Source organism: Oncorhynchus mykiss, chromosome 15 (genome assembly GCF_013265735.2).
Source record: "Oncorhynchus mykiss isolate Arlee chromosome 15, USDA_OmykA_1.1, whole genome shotgun sequence".
In the NCBI taxonomy this organism is placed as follows: domain Eukaryota; kingdom Metazoa; phylum Chordata; class Actinopteri; order Salmoniformes; family Salmonidae; genus Oncorhynchus; species Oncorhynchus mykiss.
The window spans coordinates 74,485,837-74,508,289 of NC_048579.1; the positions used below are offsets into that span (position 1 = coordinate 74,485,837).

The 22,453-nt window shown below is 41.7% G+C and overlaps 1 protein-coding gene across 3 annotated transcripts in view; it reads left to right on the forward strand.

Moving 5' to 3' along the window:
• The window catches only part of LOC110491893 (beta-2-microglobulin), a 131,413-nt gene that overhangs the window by 107,839 nt on the left and 1,121 nt on the right, over window positions 1–22,453 (forward strand). Inside the window, exons 1-4 of one of the 3 annotated variants that reach the window (XM_036945369.1) lie at window positions 13,151–13,273; window positions 13,581–13,853; window positions 15,104–15,141; window positions 17,575–18,003. In XM_036945369.1, coding sequence (XP_036801264.1) covers window positions 13,210–13,273; window positions 13,581–13,853; window positions 15,104–15,117 — 351 coding nt within the window. In that variant the 5' untranslated portion in view covers window positions 13,151–13,209 and the 3' untranslated portion in view covers window positions 15,118–15,141; window positions 17,575–18,003. Of the gene's footprint in view, window positions 1–13,150; window positions 13,274–13,580; window positions 13,854–15,103; window positions 15,142–17,574; window positions 18,004–22,453 lie in introns of those variants that run through there. The other 2 variants (XM_036945370.1, XM_036945371.1) reach the window with 2 other exon arrangements.

Genomic DNA, 22,453 nt, shown 5'->3' on the forward strand with positions numbered 1-22,453 from the left:
TGTTGGGATGAAGTGTGAATTCATGAATAATAAGTGTGAAGTTTGATTTCCTCCCTTCTGTAATAAGCAGCCAATGAGGTATTTTTTTCCTTTATTCATGTGTTTAATCTGAATTCGTTATAACGCCGGTTAAACTGTGATGTATGTAAGCACTTTGAGTTATACCAAGTTAAATCACTCGTAAGATAAGGTTGTAAAAGTGTGCTTAACTCTATTTTTCATTTACTTTATAGTTCTCACGGAAGGTGATAATTCTGACTAAAACGACAGAATAAAGCCACCAGTTAAAATCAAGGAACGGTTGTGCTCGTGATTACTGAAGGGAGCTACAAAGATCACTGACGTCATTATTTTACATTTTTTTCCCCTCGAGTTCCCTGTTGTCTTGAAAGCACCAAAAAAAAAAACTGACTTACAACAAGCATGGCGTCGCACAATTACGCAAGGAACACAGCATGTGAAAAGTGAAGGGTCTGTTGCAGTCTCTGCTGAAGAGAGTCTAGAAAAGTTCCATGTCATTTTGGAGTGGAAAGAAGATGGTTCCTCAATGGTGGGGAAAAAAAGTGATTACATCGTGTGTTTGTAGGAGTTGGTACTAAATGGGGAAGACAACAGTCCATGTGGATGGCTGGACAGGCTGTATGCCTACAGGTTGTTCTCCTTTTTTTCAAGGTATATGTTTGTCCTAGGCTGCCTGTCATCTATGCATAGTCACTTCATCCCAACCTACAGGTACATATGACCGACGAATCTGTACGCCCACAATTCAATTCATTTATATAGCCCTTCGTACATCAGCTGATATCTCAAAGTGCTGTACAGAAACCCAGCCTAAAACCCCAAACAGCAAGCAATGCAGGTGTAGAAGCACGGTGGCTAGTAAAAACTCCCTAGAAAGGCCAAAACCTAGGAAGAAACCTAGAGAGGAACCAGGCTATGTGGGGTGGCCTGTGCCGGGTGGAGATTATAACAGAACATGGCCAAGATGTTCAAATGTTCATAAATGACCAGCAAGGTCCAATAATAATAATAAGGCAGAACAGTTGAAACTGGAGCAGCAGCACGGCCAGGTGGACTGGGGACAGCAAGGAGTCATCATGTCAGGTAGTCCTGAGGCATGGTCCTAGGGCTCAGGTCCTCCGAGAGAGAGAAAGAGAGAATTAGAGAGCACACTTAAATTCACACAGGACACCGAATAGGACAGGAGAAGTACTCCAGATACAGTGCCTTGCGAAAGTATTCGGCCCCCTTGAACTTTGCGACCTTTTGACACATTTCAGGCTTCAAACATAAAGATATAAAACTGTATTTTTTTGTGAAGAATCAACAACAAGTGGGACACAATCATGAAGTGGAACGACATTTATTGGATATTTCAAACTTTTTTAACAAATCAAAAACTGAAAAAAATTGGGCGTGCAAAATTATTCGGCCCCTTTACTTTCAGTGCAGCAAACTCTCTCCAGAAGTTCAGTGAGGATCTCTGAATGATCCAATGTTGACCTAAATGACTAATGATGATAAATACAATCCACCCGTGTGTAATCAAGTCTCCGTATAAATGCACCTGCACTGTGATAGTCTCAGAGGTCCGTTAAAAGCGCAGAGAGCATCATGAAGAACAAGGAACACACCAGGCAGGTCCGAGATACTGTTGTGAAGAAGTTTAAAGCCGGATTTGGATACAAAAAGATTTCCCAAGCTTTAAACATCCCAAGGAGCACTGTGCAAGCGATAATATTGAAATGGAGTATCAGACCACTGCAAATCTACCACGACCTGGCCGTCCCTCTAAACTTTCAGCTCATACAAGGAGAAGACTGATCAGAGATGCAGCCAAGAGGCCCATGATCACTCTGGATGAACTGCAGAGATCTACAGCTGAGGTGGGAGACTCTGTCCATAGGACAACAATCAGTCGTATATTGCACAAATCTGGCCTTTATGGAAGAGTGGCAAGAAGAAAGCCATTTCTTAAAGATATCCATAAAAAGTGTCGTTTAAAGTTTGCCACAAGCCACCTGGGAGACACACCAAACATGTGGAAGAAGGTTCTCTGGTCAGATGAAACCAAAATTGAACTTTTTGGCAACAACGCAAAACGTTATGTTTGGCGTAAAAGCAACACAGCTGAACACACCATCCCCACTGTCAAACATGGTGGTGGCAGCATCATAGTTTGGGCCTGCTTTTCTTCAGCAGGGACAGGGAAGATGGTTCAAATTGATGGGAAGATGGATGGAGCCAAATACAGGACCATTCTGGAAGAAAACCTGATGGAGTCTGCAAAAGACCTGAGACTGGGACGGATATTTGTCTTCCAACAAGACAATGATCCAAAACATAAAGCAAAATCTACAATGGAATGATTCAAAAATAAACATATCCAGGTTTTAGAATGGCCAAGTCAAAGTCCAGACCTGAATCCAATCGAGAATCTGTGGAAAGAACTGAAAACTGCTGTTCACAAATGCTCTCCATCCAACCTCACTGAGCTCGAGCTGTTTTGCAAGGAGGAATGGGAAAATATTTCAGTCTCTCGATGTGCAAAACTGATAGAGACATACCCCAAGCGACTTACAGCTGTAATCGCAGCAAAAGGTGGCGCTACAAAGTATTAACTTAAGGGGGCTGAATAATTTTGCACGCCCAATTTTTCAGTTTTTGATTTGTTAAAAAAGTTTGAAATATCCAATAAATGTCGTTCCACTTCATGATTGTGTCCCACTTGTTGTTGATTCTTCACAAAAAAATACAGTTTTATATCTTTATGTTTGAAGCCTGAAATGTGGCAAAAGGTCGCAAAGTTCAAGGGGGCCGAATACTTTCGCAAGGCACTGTATATGGCCGTTCTGGACAAGACTAAAAAAAAAATACATTGGTGCATTCTTCCTGGGGTGTAGCCTACCATGTCCTGCAATGGAATTTTATGAATGCTCATGTGGTAGGCCCACCGTTTGTAGAACAGGCTGTTGCATTGGATTTATTAGTCCCGATTCCTGTTGACTAATCAATTTGGATACAAACTTGAAACCGCTGACTGTGTCATTTTATACTACTGGACAGCCTGTTGTGAGTAGCCTGGTTGGCTGACCGTGTCATTTTATACTACTGGACAGCCCGTTGTGAGTAGCCTGGTTGGCTGACCGTGACATTTTATACTACTGGACAGCTGTTGTGAGTAGCCTGGTTGGCTGACCGTGTCATTTTATACTACTGGACAGCCCGTTGTGAGTAGCCTGGTTGGATGACCGTGACATTTTATACTACTGGACAGCCCGTTGTGAGTAGCCTGGTTGGCTGACTGACATTTTATACTACTGGACAGCTGTTGTGAGTAGCCTGGTTGGCTGACCGTGTCATTTTATACTACTGGACAGCCCGTTGTGAGTAGCCTGGTTGGCTGACCGTGACATTTTATACTACTGGACAGCTGTTGTGAGTAGCCTGGTTGGCTGACCGTGTCATTTTATACTACTGGACAGCCCGTTGTGAGTAGCCTGGTTGGATGACCGTGACATTTTATACTACTGGACAGCCCGTTGTGAGTAGCCTGGTTGGCTGACTGACATTTTATACTACTGGACAGCTGTTGTGAGTAGCCTGGTTGGCTGACCGTGTCATTTTATACTACTGGACAGCCCGTTGTGAGTAGCCTGGTTGGATGACCGTGACATTTTATACTACTGGACAGCCGTTGTGAGTAGCCTGGTTGGCTGACTGACATTTTATACTACTGGACAGCCGTTGTGAGTAGCCTGGTTGGCTGACTGACATTTTAAACTACTGGACAGCTGTTGTGAGTAGCCTGGTTGGATGACCGTGACATTTTATACTCCTGGACAGCCCGTTGTGAGTAGCCTGGTTGGATGACCGTGACATTTTATACTACTGGACAGCTGTTGTGAGTAGCCTGGTTGGATGACCGTGACATTTTATACTACTGGACAGCCCGTTGTGAGTAGCCTGGTTGGCTGACCGTGTCATTTTATACTACTGGACAGCCCGTTGTGAGTAGCCTGGTTGGATGACCGTGACATTTTATACTACTGGACAGCTGTTGTGAGTAGCCTGGTTGGATGACCGTGACATTTTATACTACTGGACAGCCCGTTGTGAGTAGCCTGGTTGGATGACCGTGACATTTTATACTACTGGACAGCCCGTTGTGAGTAGCCTGGTTGGCTGACCGTGTCATTTTATACTACTGGACAGCCCGTTGTGAGTAGCCTGGTTGGATGACCGTGACATTTTATACTACTGGACAGCCTGTTGTGAGTAGCCTGGTTGGCTGACCGTGTCATTTTATACTACTGGACAGCCCGTTGTGAGTAGCCTGGTTGGATGACCGTGACATTTTATACTACTGGACAGCCTGTTGTGAGTAGCCTGGTTGGCTGACCGTGTCATTTTATACTACTGGACAGCCTGTTGTGAGTAGCCTGGTTGGCTGACCGTGTCATTTTATACTACTGGACAGCCCGTTGTGAGTAGCCTGGTTGGATGACCGTGACATTTTATACTACTGGACAGCCTGTTGTGAGTAGCCTGATTGGATGACCGTGACATTTTATACTACTGGACAGCCCGTTGTGAGTAGCCTGGTCGGCCATTTTACTTTTTTGACCTGTCCTGTTTGTAGAATATGTTGTTTGTTAATAACATGTCAGCGGTTGTTAAATTTTTTATTTATTTGATTGAGTGTGATTTAGGTCAAGCTATTTGATCAGATTAACCTGAATGATGTATAAAAAAAAAAGTTTTCTGGCTCAGTACATTGTCATACATTTTTATCTCCGCTATAGAAGAGGCCACATCCTCTTTCTACCAGATGCTATATCTGACGGAATGTAGCACTGCATCTCTCCAACGGCACCCTGGAGAGGCATGCTGGGAATGGACTAGATAAATATTTGGAGTCCCTGCCTTTGACTAAGTGGGCACTTCTTATCACAAGGCGGCGTCAGCGCTCACCTAAAAAGCCCATATGCCACTGGTTGAGAGAAGTTGTCATCGTTGCTGGAGGTGTGTCTTGTTCAGTTTAGCTCAGAAAATGGCGCTCTCATCAATCTGCTGCCATACACCTCATCTTGCCTAATGAGAGGTCCTGGGTCTCACCTCATCCTGCCTAATGAGAGGCCCTGGTCTCACCTCATCCTGCCTAATGAGAGGTCCTGGGTCTCACCTCATCTTGCCTAATGAGAGGCCCTGGTCTCACCTCATCCTGCCTAATGAGAGGTCCTGGGTCTCACCTCATCCTGCCTAATGAGAGGCCCTGGTCTCACCTCATCCTGCCTAATGAGAGGCCCTGGTCTCACCTCATCCTGCCTAATGAGAGGCCCTGGTCTCACCTCATCCTGCCTAATGAGAGGTCCTGGGTCTCACCTCATCCTGCCTAATGAGAGGACCAGCCCCGGTCTCACCTCATCCCTCCTAATGAGAGGACCGTGCACAGAACACTGTTCTGTTGAGTTTTATAAAAAAAACTACATTGTGACATTGTGAACTATTGACATGACTTACTTAGTCCTTTAGGTTCTTATGTGGAACATAGGGCTTCCAGGAGACAGAGCCACTGCTGCTCTTCCGCCTTATGGGGAGGGGTTTTCATGACAGGACATTAATTGGAATCAAAAATCCGTGTGAACAAAAAATGCTCATTTATATGTTGACATGATTGATATCTCTTGATGAAAGATCTCTAAAGATCTCAGTTGTTGTCAACGGTCGTTTTTTGAGAAGCTATATTTCTATATTATTATCAATGAGTAAATCAGTGAAATACTTGTAATAAGCTAATCACATTTCCAAGGCAGGAAGGCAATGAATGCAGAGCAGTAATCTACAGCAGTGGTCACCAACCTTTTTTCTGAGTCCAGATCACTTTCTTGAGTCAAAACGCAAGCCGATGATCTACCGCTGAGATGTATTTTATAAACATGACTTTAAAAAACACAAGTCTATGCAACATTAACCAATTAAAAACAGTTCTGTTACAATGAGGTTTGTGCGGTAGGCTATAGGCCCAGTACATTATCACTGCATATTGGCTAAGCTTGAATTGCCCTGCTAATGTTGTTCTCAGACCATTTAGAAATTATATTTCAACATGTTAGCTACAGTATATGATCACACTGGTAATAGATTAATTGTTGTATTGCTTGTGAGGCACAGCTGAGTGAGGATAATAATTAGCTTCTTTTTGTTTTCTGGACTGATGGCCTGGATCTGATGGTCAGTCTGAGGGGAGGGAGAGAACAGTGGTGAGCCTGCCTGTCACCCGGCTCACCGTCCCTCCTCTCTCCCACCGTCCCTCCTCTCTCCCACCCTCCACTGAAAATAAGCCCCAACATTGTCCAGCTGTGACATCATCTCTCAGAGCATTGCATCTCTCAGGGTTTCTATGCTGCCACCTACTGTGACATCATCTCTCAGGGTTTCTATGGCCGAGAGCATCCTGTCGGGCTGTATCACCGCCTGGTACGGCAACTGCTCCGCCCACAACCGTAAGGCTCTCCAGAGGGTAGTGAGGTCTGCACAACGCATCACCGGGGGCAAACTACCTGCCCTCCAGGACACCTACACCACCTGATGTCACAGGAAGGCCATACAGATCATCAAGGACAGCAACCACCCGTGAAACTGCCTGTTCACCCCGCTATCATCCAGAAGGCGAGGTCAGTACAGGTGCATCAAAGCTGGGACCGAGAGACTGAAAAACAGCTTCTATCTCAAGGCCATCAGACTGTTAAACAGCCACCACTAACATTGAGTGGCTGCTGCCAACACACTGACTCTACTCCAGCCACTTTAATAATGGGAATTGATGGGAAATTATGTAAAATATATCACTAGCCACTTTAAACAATGCTACCTAATATAATGTTCCCTACATTACTCATCTCATATGTATATGTATATACTGTACTCTATATCATCTACTGCATCCTTATGTAATACATGTATCACTAGCCACTTTAACTATGCCACTTTGTTTACATACTCATCTCATATGTATATACTGCACTCAATACCATCTACTGTATCTTGCCTATGCCGCTCTGTACCATCACTCATTCATATATCTTTATGTACATATTCTTTATCCCCTTACACTTGTGTCTATAAGGTAGTAGTTTTGGAATTGTTAGCTAGATTACTTGTTGGTTATTACTGCATTGTCGGAACTAGAAGCACAAGCATTTCGCTACACTCGCACTAACATCTGCTAACCATGTGTATGTGACAAATACAATTTGATTTGATTTGATTTTGATTTTGATTTGACATCATCTCTCAGGGGTTCTATGGTGCCACCTACTGTGACATCATCTTTCAGAGCAGTGCATCTCTCAGGGTTTCTACGCTGCCACCTACTGGGACATCATCTCTCAGGGTTTCTACGCTGCCACCTACTGTGACATCATCTCTCAGGGTTTCTATGGTGCCACCTACTGTGACATCATCTTTCAGAACAGTGCATCTCTCAGGGTTTCTATGCTGCCACCTACTGTGACATCATCTCTCAGGGTTTCTATGCTGCCACCTACTGGCGACATCATCTCTCAGGGTTTCTACGCTGCCACCTACTGCGACATCATCTTTCAGGGTTTCTATGGTGCCACCTACTGTGACATCATCTCTCAGGGTTTCTATGGTGCCACCTACTGTGACATCATCTCTCAGGGTTTCTATGGTGCCACCTACTGTGACATCATCTCTCAGGGTTTCTATGCTGCCACCTACTGTGACATCATCTCTCAGGGTTTCTATGGTGCCACCTACTGTTACATCATCTCTCAGGGTTTCTATGGTGCCACCTACTGTGACATCATCTCTCAGGGTTTCTATGCTGCCACCTACTGTGACATCATCTCTCAGGGTTTCTATGGTGCCACCTACTGTGACATCATCTCTCAGGGTTTCTATGCTGCCACCTACTGTGACATCATCTCTCAGGGTTTCTATGCTGCCACCTACTGTGACATCATCTCTCAGGGTTTCTATGGTGCCACCTACTGTGACATCATCTCTCAGGGTTTCTATGCTGCCACCTACTGTGACATCATCTCTCAGGGTTTCTATGGTGCCACCTACTGTGACATCATCTCTCAGGGTTTCTATGGTGCCACCTACTGTGACATCATCTCTCGGGGTTTCTACGCTGCCACCTACTGTGACATCTTCTCTCAGGGTTTCTATGGTGCCACCTACTGTGACATCATCTCTCAGGGTTTCTATGGTGCCACCTACTGTGACATCATCTCTCAGGGTTTCTATGGTGCCACCTACTGGGACATCATCTCTCAGGGTTTCTATGGTGCCACCTACTGTGACATCATCTCTCAGGGTTTCTATGGTGCCACCTACTGGGACCATCTCTCGGAGCAGTGCATCTCTCAGGGGTTCTACGCTGCCACCTGCTGTGACATCATCTCTAATAATTAAAATGTATCATTAACACTGGAGTGATAGACGTGCAGATGATGATGTGCAAATAGAGATACTGGGGTGCAAAAGACCAAGAGGATAAATAACAATAAACAACAAATAATAATATTTTAGTGAACTTTGCCACACCTGTCAGATGGATGGATTATCTTGGCAAAGGAGAAATGCTCACCAATAGGGATGTAAACAAATGTGTGAACAACAATTGAGAGCAGTAAGTTTTTTTGTGCATATGGATCATTTCTGGGATCTTTTATTTCAACTCATGAAACATGGGACCAACACTACATATTAGTTTTATATTTTTGTTCACCATACTTTTATTATGGCTACACTGTACCAAGCCTTTAACCATACTTTATTGTAGCTATACTGTACCTAGCCTTTAACCATACTTTATTGTAGCTATACTGTACCTAGCCTTTAGCTATACTTTACTATGGCTATACTGTACCTAGCCTTTAGCTATACTTTACTATGGCTATACTGTACCTAGCCTTTAACCATACTTTATTGTAGCTATACTGTACCTAGCCTTTAGCTATACTTTATTGTAGCTATACTGTACCTAGCCTTTAACCATACTTTTATTGTGACTATACTGTACCTAGCCTTTAGCTATACTTTATTGTAGCTATACTGTACCTAGCCTTTAGCTATACTTTATTGTAGCTATACTGTACCTAGCCTTTAACCATACTTTATTGTAGCTATACTGTACCTAGCCTTTAACCATACTTTATTGTAGCTATACTGTACCTAGCCTTTAGCTATACTTTATTGTAGCTATACTGTACCTAGCCTTTAGCTATACTTTATTGTAGCTATACTGTACCTAGCCTTTAACCATACTTTATTGTAGCTATACTGTACCTAGCCTTTAACCATACTTTATTGTAGCTATACTGTACCTAGCCTTTAACCATACTTTATTGTAGCTATACTGTACCTAGCCTTTAGCTATACTTTATTGTAGCTATACTGTACCTAGCCTTTAACCATACTTTATTGTAGCTATACTGTACCTAGCCTTTAATCATACTTTATTGTAGCTATACTGTACCTAGCCTTTAACCATACTTTATTGTAGCTATACTGTACCTAGCCTTTAATCATACTTTATTGTAGCTATACTGTACCTAGCCTTTAACCATACTTTATTGTAGCTATACTGTACCTAGCCTTTAGCTATACTTTATTGTAGCTATACTGTACCTAGCCTTTAACCATACTTTATTGTAGCTACACTGTACCAAGCCTTTAACCATACTTTATTGTAGCTATACTGTACCTAGCCTTTAGCTATACTTTATTGTAGCTATACTGTACCTAGCCTTTAACCATACTTTATTGTAGCTACACTGTACCTAGCCTTTAACCATACTTTATTGTAGCTATACTGTACCTAGCCTTTAACCATACTTTATTGTGACTATACTGTACCTAGCCTTTAGCTATACTTTATTGTGACTATACTGTACCTAGCCTTTAACTATACTTTATTGTGACTATACTGTACCTAGCCTTTAGCTATACTTTATTGTAGCTACACTGTACCTAGCCTTTAACCATACTTTATTGTAGCTATACTGTACCTAGCCTTTAACCATACTTTATTGTGACTATACTGTACCTAGCCTTTAACTATACTTTATTGTGACTATACTGTACCTAGCCTTTAACTATACTTTATTGTGACTATACTGTACCTAGCCTTTAGCTATACTTTATTGTGACTATACTGTACCTAGCCTTTAGCTATACTTTATTGTGACTATACTGTACCTAGCCTTTAACTATACTTTATTGTGACTATACTGTACCTAGCCTTTAGCTATACTTTATTGTGACTATACTGTACCTAGCCTTTAACCATACTTTATTGTGACTATACTGTACCTAGCCTTTAACCATACTTTATTGTGACTATACTGTACCTAGCCTTTAACCATACTTTATTGTGACTATACTGTACCTAGCCTTTAACCATACTTTATTGTGACTATACTGTACCTAGCCTTTAACTATACTTTATTGTGACTATACTGTACCTAGCCTTTAGCTATACTTTATTGTGACTATACTGTACCTAGCCTTTAGCTATACTTTATTGTGACTATACTGTACCTAGCCTTTAACCATACTTTATTGTGACTATACTGTACCTAGCCTTTAACTATACTTTATTGTGACTATACTGTACCTAGCCTTTAACCATACTTTATTGTAGCTATACTGTACCTAGCCTTTAACTATACTTTATTGTGACTATACTGTACCTAGCCTTTAGCTATACTTTATTGTGACTATACTGTACCTAGCCTTTAACCATACTTTATTGTGACTATACTGTACCTAGCCTTTAGCTATACTTTATTGTGACTATACTGTACCTAGCCTTTAACCATACTTTATTGTGACTATACTGTACCTAGCCTTTAACTATACTTTATTGTGACTATACTGTACCTAGCCTTTAACTATACTTTATTGTGACTATACTGTACCTAGCCTTTAACTATACTTTATTGTGACTATACTGTACCTAGCCTTTAACCATACTTTATTGTGACTATACTGTACCTAGCCTTTAGCTATACTTTATTGTGACTATACTGTACCTAGCCTTTAGCTATACTTTATTGTGACTATACTGTACCTAGCCTTTAGCTATACTTTATTGTGACTATACTGTACCTAGCCTTTAGCTATACTTTATTGTGACTATACTGTACCTAGCCTTTAACCATACTTTATTGTGACTATACTGTACCTAGCCTTTAACTATACTTTATTGTGACTATACTGTACCTAGCCTTTAACTATACTTTATTGTGACTATACTGTACCTAGCCTTTAACTATACTTTATTGTGACTATACTGTACCTAGCCTTTAACCATACTTTATTGTGACTATACTGTACCTAGCCTTTAGCTATACTTTATTGTGACTATACTGTACCTAGCCTTTAGCTATACTTTATTGTGACTATACTGTACCTAGCCTTTAGCTATACTTTATTGTGACTATACTGTACCTAGCCTTTAACCATACTTTATTGTGACTATACTGTACCTAGCCTTTAACTATACTTTATTGTGACTATACTGTACCTAGCCTTTAACCATACTTTATTGTGACTATACTGTACCTAGCCTTTAACCATACTTTACTATGGCTATACTGTACCTAGCCTTTAACTATACTTTATTGTGACTATACTGTACCTAGCCTTTAACCATACTTTATTGTGACTATACTGTACCTAGCCTTTAGCTATACTTTATTGTGACTATACTGTACCTAGCCTTTAGCTATACTTTATTGTGACTATACTGTACCTAGCCTTTAACCATACTTTATTGTGACTATACTGTACCTAGCCTTTAACTATACTTTATTGTGACTATACTGTACCTAGCCTTTAACCATACTTTATTGTGACTATACTGTACCTAGCCTTTAACCATACTTTATTGTGACTATACTGTACCTAGCCTTTAACCATACTTTATTGTGACTATACTGTACCTAGCCTTTAACTATACTTTATTGTGACTATACTGTACCTAGCCTTTAGCTATACTTTATTGTAGCTATACTGTACCTAGCCTTTAACCATACTTTATTGTGACTATACTGTACCTAGCCTTTAGCTATACTTTATTGTGACTATACTGTACCTAGCCTTTAGCTATACTTTATTGTGACTATACTGTACCTAGCCTTTAACCATACTTTATTGTGACTATACTGTACCTAGCCTTTAACTATACTTTATTGTGACTATACTGTACCTAGCCTTTAACCATACTTTATTGTGACTATACTGTACCTAGCCTTTAACCATACTTTATTGTGACTATACTGTACCTAGCCTTTAACCATACTTTATTGTGACTATACTGTACCTAGCCTTTAACTATACTTTATTGTGACTATACTGTACCTAGCCTTTAGCTATACTTTATTGTGACTATACTGTACCTAGCCTTTAGCTATACTTTATTGTGACTATACTGTACCTAGCCTTTAGCTATACTTTATTGTGACTATACTGTACCTAGCCTTTAACCATACTTTATTGTGACTATACTGTACCTAGCCTTTAACCATACTTTATTGTGACTATACTGTACCTAGCCTTTAGCTATACTTTATTGTGACTATACTGTACCTAGCCTTTAACTATACTTTATTGTGACTATACTGTACCTAGCCTTTAACCATACTTTATTGTGACTATACTGTACCTAGCCTTTAACCATACTTTATTGTGACTATACTGTACCTAGCCTTTAACTATACTTTATTGTGACTATACTGTACCTAGCCTTTAACTATACTTTATTGTGACTATACTGTACCTAGCCTTTAACTATACTTTATTGTGACTATACTGTACCTAGCCTTTAACCATACTTTATTGTGACTATACTGTACATGACTTTGCTTTTTCAACACACTTTTATCTCAATGCGTTATATGTGCAACATTGTAACTAATAAAATGAAGACTGCGTCAACTTTGTAACTGACTGCATCGGGCTGCCTAAAGAAGCATCCACAGGAGAAGACTGCATAGCAACTGTGAAGTAGGATTTTCAATTGGTGCATAAATCGAAAGAGGGTGTGGCTTCACCACATTGAGGAAAATATAAATTTTACTTTCAGTTTCATTTCTTTGTTTGCGACAGTTGGTTTTGTCCTGTTTGACATATTTTTCAGCGTTGGAAAGACTTGGAAAAAAATAAATCATGAAAACGGTTTTGTCCGTAGTTGCTTTCTGCGTCGTGTTGGTAACCATAAACGCAAGAGAATGTAAGTAAAGTACAGGAATTACTTTGTAATTATGATTAGGCTATATTGATGGGATTGTGTTGTGTACGATCTTAATTTTGAAAGGCCTCACCAACGACGTTCCTGAAAACAATTATGTATTTCCTTAATTTATGTCTTAAGTCGACAGCAAATGTGTACTTTGTATGGGTTACACTTTTAAGCAAATGTATATTGAGCAGAGAGATTACTCTTTTATTTTTATAGTGAGAATAAGATAATAAACTTCTGTGATACAGATTATGTGTGCCGGCGCCTGCCTGACTACCATTCCCTCCTCCCCCTGTAGCTCCCCCCATGGTGAAGGTGTACAGCCGTAACCCAGGGGAATATGGGAAAGACAACACCCTGATCTGTCACGTGAGTGTCTTCCACCCCCCTGACATCAGCATCCAGCTCCTGAAGAACGGCGTGGAGATCCCCGACGCCAAGCAGACAGACCTGGCCTTCGAACAGGGATGGCAGTTCCACCTCACCAAGAGTGTTGGATTCACACCAGCCAGCGGAGAGGAGTACACCTGCAGAGTCCGCCACCTGAAGAATCTGAAGACCTACACCTGGGGTGAGTTACTAGTGTAGTTAGAGGAGTACACCTGGGGTGAGTTACTAGTGTAGTTAGAGGAGTACACCCGGGGTGAGTTACTAGTGTAGTTAGAGGAGTACACCTGGGGTGAGTTACTAGTGTAGTTAGAGGAGTACACCTGGGGTGAGTTACTAGTGTAGTTAGAGGAGTACACCCGGGGTGAGTTACTAGTGTAGTTAGAGGAGTACACCCGGGGTGAGTTACTAGTGTAGTTAGAGGAGTACACCTGGGGTGAGTTACTAGTGTAGTTAGAGGAGTACACCTGGGGTGAGTTACTAGTATAGTTAGTAGTTAGAGGAGTACACCTGGGGTGAGTTACTAGTGTAGTTAGAGGAGTACACCTGGGGTGAGTTACTAGTATAGTTAGTAGTTAGAAGAGTACACCTGGGGTGAGTTACTAGTATAGTTAGTAGTTAGAGGAGTACACCTGGGGTGAGTTACTAGTATAGTTAGTAGTTAGAGGAGTACACCCGGGGTGAGTTACTAGTGTAGTTAGAGGAGTACACCCGGGGTGAGTTACTAGTGTAGTTAGAGGAGTACACCTGGGGTGAGTTACTAGTATAGTTAGTAGTTAGAGGAGTACACCTGGGGTGAGTTACTAGTATAGTTAGTAGTTAGAATAGTACACCTGGGGTGAGCTACTAGTATAGTTAGTAGTTAAAGGAGTACACCTGGGGTGAGTTACTAGTATAGTTAGTAGTTAGAATAGTACACCTGGGGTGAGTTACTAGTATAGTTAGTAGTTAGAATAGTACACCTGGGGTGAGTTACTAGTATAGTTAGTAGTTAGAGGAGTACACCTGGGGTGAGTTACTAGTATAGTTAGTAGTTAGAATAGTACACCTGGGGTGAGTTACTAGTGTAGTTAGAGGAGTACACCTGGGGTGAGCTACTAGTGTAGTTAGAGGAGTACACCTGGGGTGAGTTACTAGTGTAGTTAGAGGAGTACACCTGGGGTGAGCTACTAGTATAGTTAGTAGTTAGAGGAGTACACCTGGGGTGAGCTACTAGTATAGTTAGTAGTTAAAGTACAGCTGCAGAGTCCCACACATACACACGTTGCTAAGTTCTATTTCAGAATCTGACTTCAGTGTGCGTGTGTGTGTGTGTGCGTGTGTGCGTGCGTGTGTGCGTGTGTGCGTGTGTGTGTGTGTGTGAGAGAGAGAGAGAGAGTTAATCATAATGTGCCATTGACTGACAGAAACCAACTTTTCCTATTTCCTCTACAGAATCAGATATGTAAAGGCTTCGGTGTTCATCGCTGCAGGTGTGTATGTCTGATCATTTCATTTGTAGAGAAACAGTCTATTTAGCTGGCAGTTCTTTAGCTTTGGTCACTAACAATCTCTGGTTATTGTAATACTGTAGAGAACTGAATAGGGCTGGCTGGACAATATGGTAGGGCTGGGCGATATTTAACAATAAATTAAATGATCCAGGTTACATTGTTGACAGCACATTGTTTAAAGTTGTGCACTTTAAATGTAGCCTACAGCTCTGAGGACAAAGTAATTGTTTTAATCTTCAAGCTAATGTTTCTCTCATGGACTATCGGGGTTGCATTTTACATGAACAGGCGTTTTACTATCATAGCATTTAGCCCTCTGGTCAGCCCTGACAATGGTATGCTGTCTTCCCTACTTCAAATAACGGTGAGTCTACAGCACCAACGGAGGGTCTGTCAGAATCAATCAGTTCTATGACTTCTTTCACTGTTACTGTTAGCCGAGGCTACTGCTAGCCCAAACACTGTTACTGTTAGCCTAGGCTACTGTTAGACAAACACTGTTACTGTTAGCCTAGGCTACTGTTAGCCCAAACACTGTTAACACATCCTACGGTGTTGTTTGACATCCTACGGTGTTGTTCGACATCCTACGGTGTTGTTCAACATCATACGGTGTTGTTTGGCATCCTACGGTGTTTGGCATCCTACGGTGTTGTTTGACATCCTACGGTGCTGTTTGGCATACTACGGTGTTGTTTGACATCCTACGGTGTTGTTTGTTGTTTGACATCCTACGGTGTTGTTTGGCATCCTACGGTGTTGTTTGACATCCTACGATGTGTGTTGTTTGACATCCTACGGTGTTTGACATCCTACGGTGTTGTTTGACATACTACAGTGTTGTTTGGCATCCTACGGTGTTGTTTGACATCCTACGGTGTTGTTTGGCATCCTACGGTGTTGTTTGGCATCCTACAGTGTTGTTTGGCATCCTACAGTGTTGTTTGACAACCTACGGTGTTTGACATCCTACGGTGTTGTTTGGCATCCTACGGTGTTGTTTGACATCCTACGGTGTTGTTTGACATCCTACGGTGTTGTTTGACTTCCTACGGTGTTGTTTGACATACTAGTGTTGTTTGACATGACAACGAATGAAAAGTTATAGAACAGCTGCATAGTTGTCATCAAAGTCTTGAACACAAGACTAGTGTGAAGTGGGGTCTCCTCCTGGTCGAGCAAAACACTATCCTGAAACATCGCTCCCCGAGTGACAGGGGCGGGGCTAGATCTGAAACATCGCTCCCCGAGTGACCGGGGGCGGGGCTAGATTTGAAACATCGCTCCCCGAGTGACAGGGGGCGGGGCTAGATCTGAAACATCGCTCTCCGAGTGACAGGGGGCGGGGCTAGATCTGAAACATCGCTCCCAGAGTGACAGGGGGCGGGGCTAGATCTGAAACATCGCTCTCCGAGTGACAGGGGGCGGGGCTAGATCTGAAACATCGCTCCCAGAGTGACAGGGGGCGGGGCTAGATCTGAAACATCGCTCTCCGAGTGACAGGAGGCGGGGCTAGATCTGAAACATCGCTCCCCGAGTGACAGGGGGCGGGGCTAGATCTGAAACATCGCTCCCCGAGTGACAGGGGGCGGGGCTAGATCTGAAACATCGCTCCCAGAGTGACAGGGGGCGGGGCTAGATCTGAAACATTGCTCCCCGAGTGACGGGGCGGGGCTAGATTTGAAACATCGCTCCCCGAGTGACAGGGGGCGGGGCTAGATCTGAAACATCGCTCCCCAAGTGACAGAGGGCGGGGCTAGATCTGAAACATCGCTCCCCGAGTGACAGGGGGCGGGGCTAGATCTGAAACATCGCTCCCCGAGTGACAGGGGGCGGGGCTAGATCTGAAACATCGCTCCCCAAGTGACAGCGGGCGGGGCTAGATCTGAAACATCGCTCCCCGAGTGACAGGGGGCGGGGCTAGATCTGAAACATCGCTCCCCGAGTGACAGGGGGCGGGGCTAGATCTGAAACATCGCTCCCCGAGTGACAGGGGGCAGGGCTAGATCTGAAACATCGCTCCCCGAGTGACAGGGGGCGGGGCTAGATCTGAAACATCGCTCCCCGAGTGACAGGGGGCGGGGCTAGATCTGTGTGGAAAGCTGCATGGAGAGGAGAGAGATGACTCAAGTAGCAGAGTAAACTATAAACAAAACGGATGTTATACACAGCGGAGTAGGGTGTAATTTAACAAACCTAACCTTGAAATACCTTTTTATAGAAGGTGAAGTAAAAACACAAACTGGTCCATGCATCAATACCGGTGTATAGTCAAATATGGTATATCGCCCAGCCCTAGTACTGCATACTGTGTAATATAGACGCTTTACTGAAGTAAGCATGAACCATTGTGGAAATGAAATGTGGATGAGATGAATGACTTCTTGTTGATGTTGTTGTTGACAACCACAGAATACACCAGCCTCCGAGAATCTCCACTCCGGACATTCCTGGGAATCATCTCCACAACACTGTCCTGTCAAAACTCATCTCCACAACACTGTCCTGTCTAAACACTGCAGGTGAAATCTGTAATGACTCCGTCTCTAAACATTGTGACTGATCATTGAACTTAAATTGTGTTTTATTTGACCAGTGCTTGATTTGTGTTGTATTTGATGTGTGTAAGGAATGAAGCTCATATCTGTGGGATTGTAAATCTGCACCAGAGGAGAACACCCTAATTGCAGCCAGGCTTATAACGTATGTATGTATGTATGTATCAACCTATACAGTAGGACCTGGGTTATGTAATGTGTTAATCTATACAGTAGGACCTGGGTTATGTAATGTGTTAATCTATACAGTAGGACCTGGGCCATGTAATGTGTTAATCTATACAGTAGGACCTGGGTTATGTAATGTGTTAATCTATACAGTAGGACCTGGGTTATGTAATGTGTTAATCTATACAGTAGGACCTGGGTTATGTAATGTGTTAATCTATACAGTAGGACCTGGGCTATGTAATGTGTTAATCTATACAGTAGGACCTGGGTTATGTAATGTGTTAATCTATACAGTAGGATCTGGGCTATGTAATGTGTTAATCTATACAGTAGGACCTGGGTTATGTAATGTGTTAACCTATACAGTAGGATCTGGGCTATGTAATGTGTTAATCTATACAGTAGGACCTGGGTTATGTAATGTGTTAATCTATACAGTAGGACCTGGGTTATGTAATGTGTTAATCTATACAGTAGGACCTGGGTTATGTAATGTGTTAATCTATACAGTAGGACCTGGGTTATGTAATGTGTTAATCTATACAGTAGGACCTGGGTTATGTAATGTGTTAATCTATACAGTAGGACCTGGGCTATGTAATGTGTTAATCTATACAGTAGGACCTGGGCTATGTAATGTGTTAATCTATACAGTAGGACCTGGGTTATGTAATGTGTTAATCTATACAGTAGGACCTGGGCTATGTAATGTGTTAATCTATACAGTAGGACCTGGGTTATGTAATGTGTTAATCTATACAGTAGGACCTGGGCTATGTAATGTGTTAATCTATACAGTAGGACCTGGGTTATGTAATGTGTTAATCTATACAGTAGGACCTGGGCTATGTAATGTGTTAACCTATACAGTAGGACCTGGGCTATATATATATATATATATATATTATAAATATCTGAAATGCATTAATGTATCACTTTATATTGGTGATGTATTTTCAATAGAGAGAACTTAGATGGTGTATTTTCAATAGCGAGAACTTAGATGGTGTGAAGTCTGACTTGATGTTTGGACGCCTGTTATTAAATAACTTGTTATTCAAACCAATCATGTTCTGTTCTCTTCTGGCTATGAAGCTTCATGACACATGTATGAATGTTGTTCAACTAAACAGCGAACACAGGAGATAATAACATAGGATGTATCACTGTCTGTCTGTACTTTTTAGTGCTGACCATCCATTGTCTGTCTGTCTGTCTGTACTGTTTAGTGCTGACCATCCATTGTCTGTCTGTCTGTCTTGTTTAGTGCTGACCATCCATTGTCTGTCTGTCTGTACTGTTTAGTGCTGACCATCCATTGTCTGTCTGTCTGTACTGTTTAGTGCTGACCATACATTGTCTGTCTGTCTGTCTGTACTGTTTAGTGCTGACCATCCATTGTCTGTCTGTACTGTTTAGTGCTGACCATCCATTGTCTGTCTGTCTTGTTTAGTGCTGACCATCCATTGTCTGTCTGTCTGTCTGTACTGTTTAGTGCTGACCATCCATTGTCTGTCTGTCTGTCTGTCTGTCTTGTTTAGTGCTGACCATCCATTGTCTGTCTGTCTTGTTTAGTGCTGACCATCCATTGTCTGTCTGTCTGTACTGTTTAGTGCTGACCATCCATTGTCTGTCTGTCTTGTTTAGTGCTGACCATCCATTGTCTGTCTGTCTGTCTGTACTGTTTAGTGCTGACCATCCATTGTCTGTCTGTCTGTCTGTCTGTCTTGTTTAGTGCTGACCATCCATTGTCTGTCTGTACTGTTTAGTGCTGACCATCCATTGTCTGTCTGTACTGTTTAGTGCTGACCATCCATTGTCTGTCTGTCTGTCTGTCTGTCTTGTTTAGTGCTGACCATCCATTGTCTGTCTGTCTGTCTGTCTGTCTTGTTTAGTGCTGACCATCCATTGTCTGTCTGTACTGTTTAGTGCTGACCATCCATTGTCTGTCTGTACTGTTTAGTGCTGACCATCCATTGTCTGTCTGTACTGTTTAGTGCTGACCATCCATTGTCTGTCTGTACTGTTTAGTGCTGACCATCCATTGTCTGTCTGTACTGTTTAGTGCTGACCATCCATTGTCTGTCTGTACTGTTTAGTGCTGACCATCCATTGTCTGTCTGTACTGTTTAGTGCTGACCATCTTACGTCAAAGAGAGGGTTGGTAAATCATCAACTCTACATCTGTCATTGGTTCATTAAACATCATGAAATACAGAATTATACTTTGACTGTCTACTCTAAAAAAAATAGTATTTTTCAAATAGTTGGGAGTCAATTAAAGATGACATAAAGATGCTCCAGTGTTTAACTGCTAAATTGTAATTTTTTCACCACTATAGCCTATTTATTGCCTTACCTGGTTATTACCTGGTTATTACCTGGTTATTACCTGGTTAAATAAAGGTGAGAAAAAAAATAATGTCCACATTTGTGGGTCATGTTCTTTTTCCTTTGAATGAACTGAATCATATTCACAATATCCAACTGATATTTATGTACTGCAATGAACATAATGTGCCCATTCTAATGTGAAGGTATGTCTTCTAAGTAAGAAAAGTATTTCTCAGCAAGAAAGATTCAAACAGCAACAAGCTACAAGTTAGCAGTGTTTATTTCTGAAACGCACAGAGCTCACTGGATACACTTCATAGGTTGTGTTTACACAAGCAGACCAATTCGGATCTAGTAACTAATTATTTGCAAAAGAGCTGATCTGATTGGTCAAAATACCAATTAGTGAATGAAAAGATCATAATTGGACTGCCTGTATAAACACAACGTAATAAACCCAAACAGGTGATCTAACACCTTACGGTTTTCCCCACTTCTACACCACAATCTCAATGTAAAGTTTAATAGTCTAAATGACCTATAGAGCTCAACAACTAGGTCTAGAGAGAGAGAGAGACAGGGCAGTCCTGCTAATAATAAGGTCTAGAGAGAGAGAGAGACAGGGCAGTCCTGCTAATAATAAGGTCTAGAGAGAGAGAGAGACAGGGCAGTCCTGCTAATAATAAGGTCTAGAGAGAGAGACAGGGCAGTCCTGCTAATAACAAGGTCTAGAGAGAGAGACAGGGCAGTCCTGCTCTCTGTACAATACAATCAGTAAAATATTTAAAAGTGTACTAATCTAACAAAGCAAGATATTCTCTATGAAATAATAAAGGATAGGATACAACATATTAATTCAAGACAAAACAATGATTGAATTCAACATTAGTAAAAAAATAAAAAAACAACAACGAATAATGATTCACCGTAATCAATATACCAAAACTATGATTTGTTCAACCCAGTGTGTCAAACCTGTATCTTTTGATGAGTCTGTACACTCTGTTATGAAGTTCTGTCCAGAGGAGATTACCGGGGGGATGTTTCCATTCCCCTTTACCAGTCACTATTATTCATGATACAGCATTGGCTCTTCTTCTACCTTATCGCTGCATTACAAAGTGAACATCTGCAGTCTATTCAATGTGTTGTCATTTGTCTGATGAAAACCTTTGTAACTCCCATTTTTCATTTCATTTTATATGTATATTGAAAGCGGTAACTTTCCTCAATGTAGGTGGAACAGTTCATGACTCTAGGACAAATAAAAATGTATACAAGATATCTTCAGTAGTTTTGAAATGTAATGTTTGTTCAATGGGTAAAATATGACAGTTTTTCTTCTTCTTCTTCAATATCCTGAAAAGTGTGTTTTAGAGACGAGAGGTTTTCACCCCGGACAGCGATGATATGTGATACCGTGGCTTTCCTAAATAATATGGCCACATCACCATATCCCTCTATAGCTTACGTCTACAGTTGCAAATGAGCGAAGGGGACGCGCGGGTAGCCTAGAGGTTAGAGTGTTGGGCTAGCAACTGAAAGGTCACTGGGTCAAATAATAAAGGTGACAAATCTGTCTTTTTTTTTGCTCCAGCGGTACTACTATGGCTGACCCTGTAAAACAATCCATTTCACTGCACATATCTGCTGTGTGTGTGACAATAAAAGCATTATTTTTTTCATTTAAATGTCCTAAAGATGCTTCTCAACACACAGGTGACATCCACAGCCGCCCTAACTTCTGTTAAAACACAGTTCAGCACCTCAATTCGATCCTTGATGTACCTACACTTATTTCAATGATCAATTTCTGCATCTCATCTCTTTTACGACTTTTTGATATTGCCTTCCATATTCCGTCAAGGATATCAGAGTATCCAGGCTGCAATGTGTGTGTCATCTCGATGATAAGACAGGCAATGAGCTCAAACAGATGTGGGTTTTCCATGGCAACATCGGTGAATCTTGCCAACATTTGAACATTGTTTGTGTCCACCAAGTAGACCAATACGTTTTCTAGAATGGTCCTGAGAGGGATTGCATATTCAATCACACTCTGAGTTTCTTGAGTTTCCTTACATTTGTACAAAAAAACACCAGTATGCATGGCAATCACCTGGCAGCCATATACTGGGATGCCATTAATTACTTGACAATGACTGGGATTTATAACCGGAGACCCAGAGGCTCCATTAAAGCAGAAGGTGTTATAGGTCAGCACATTC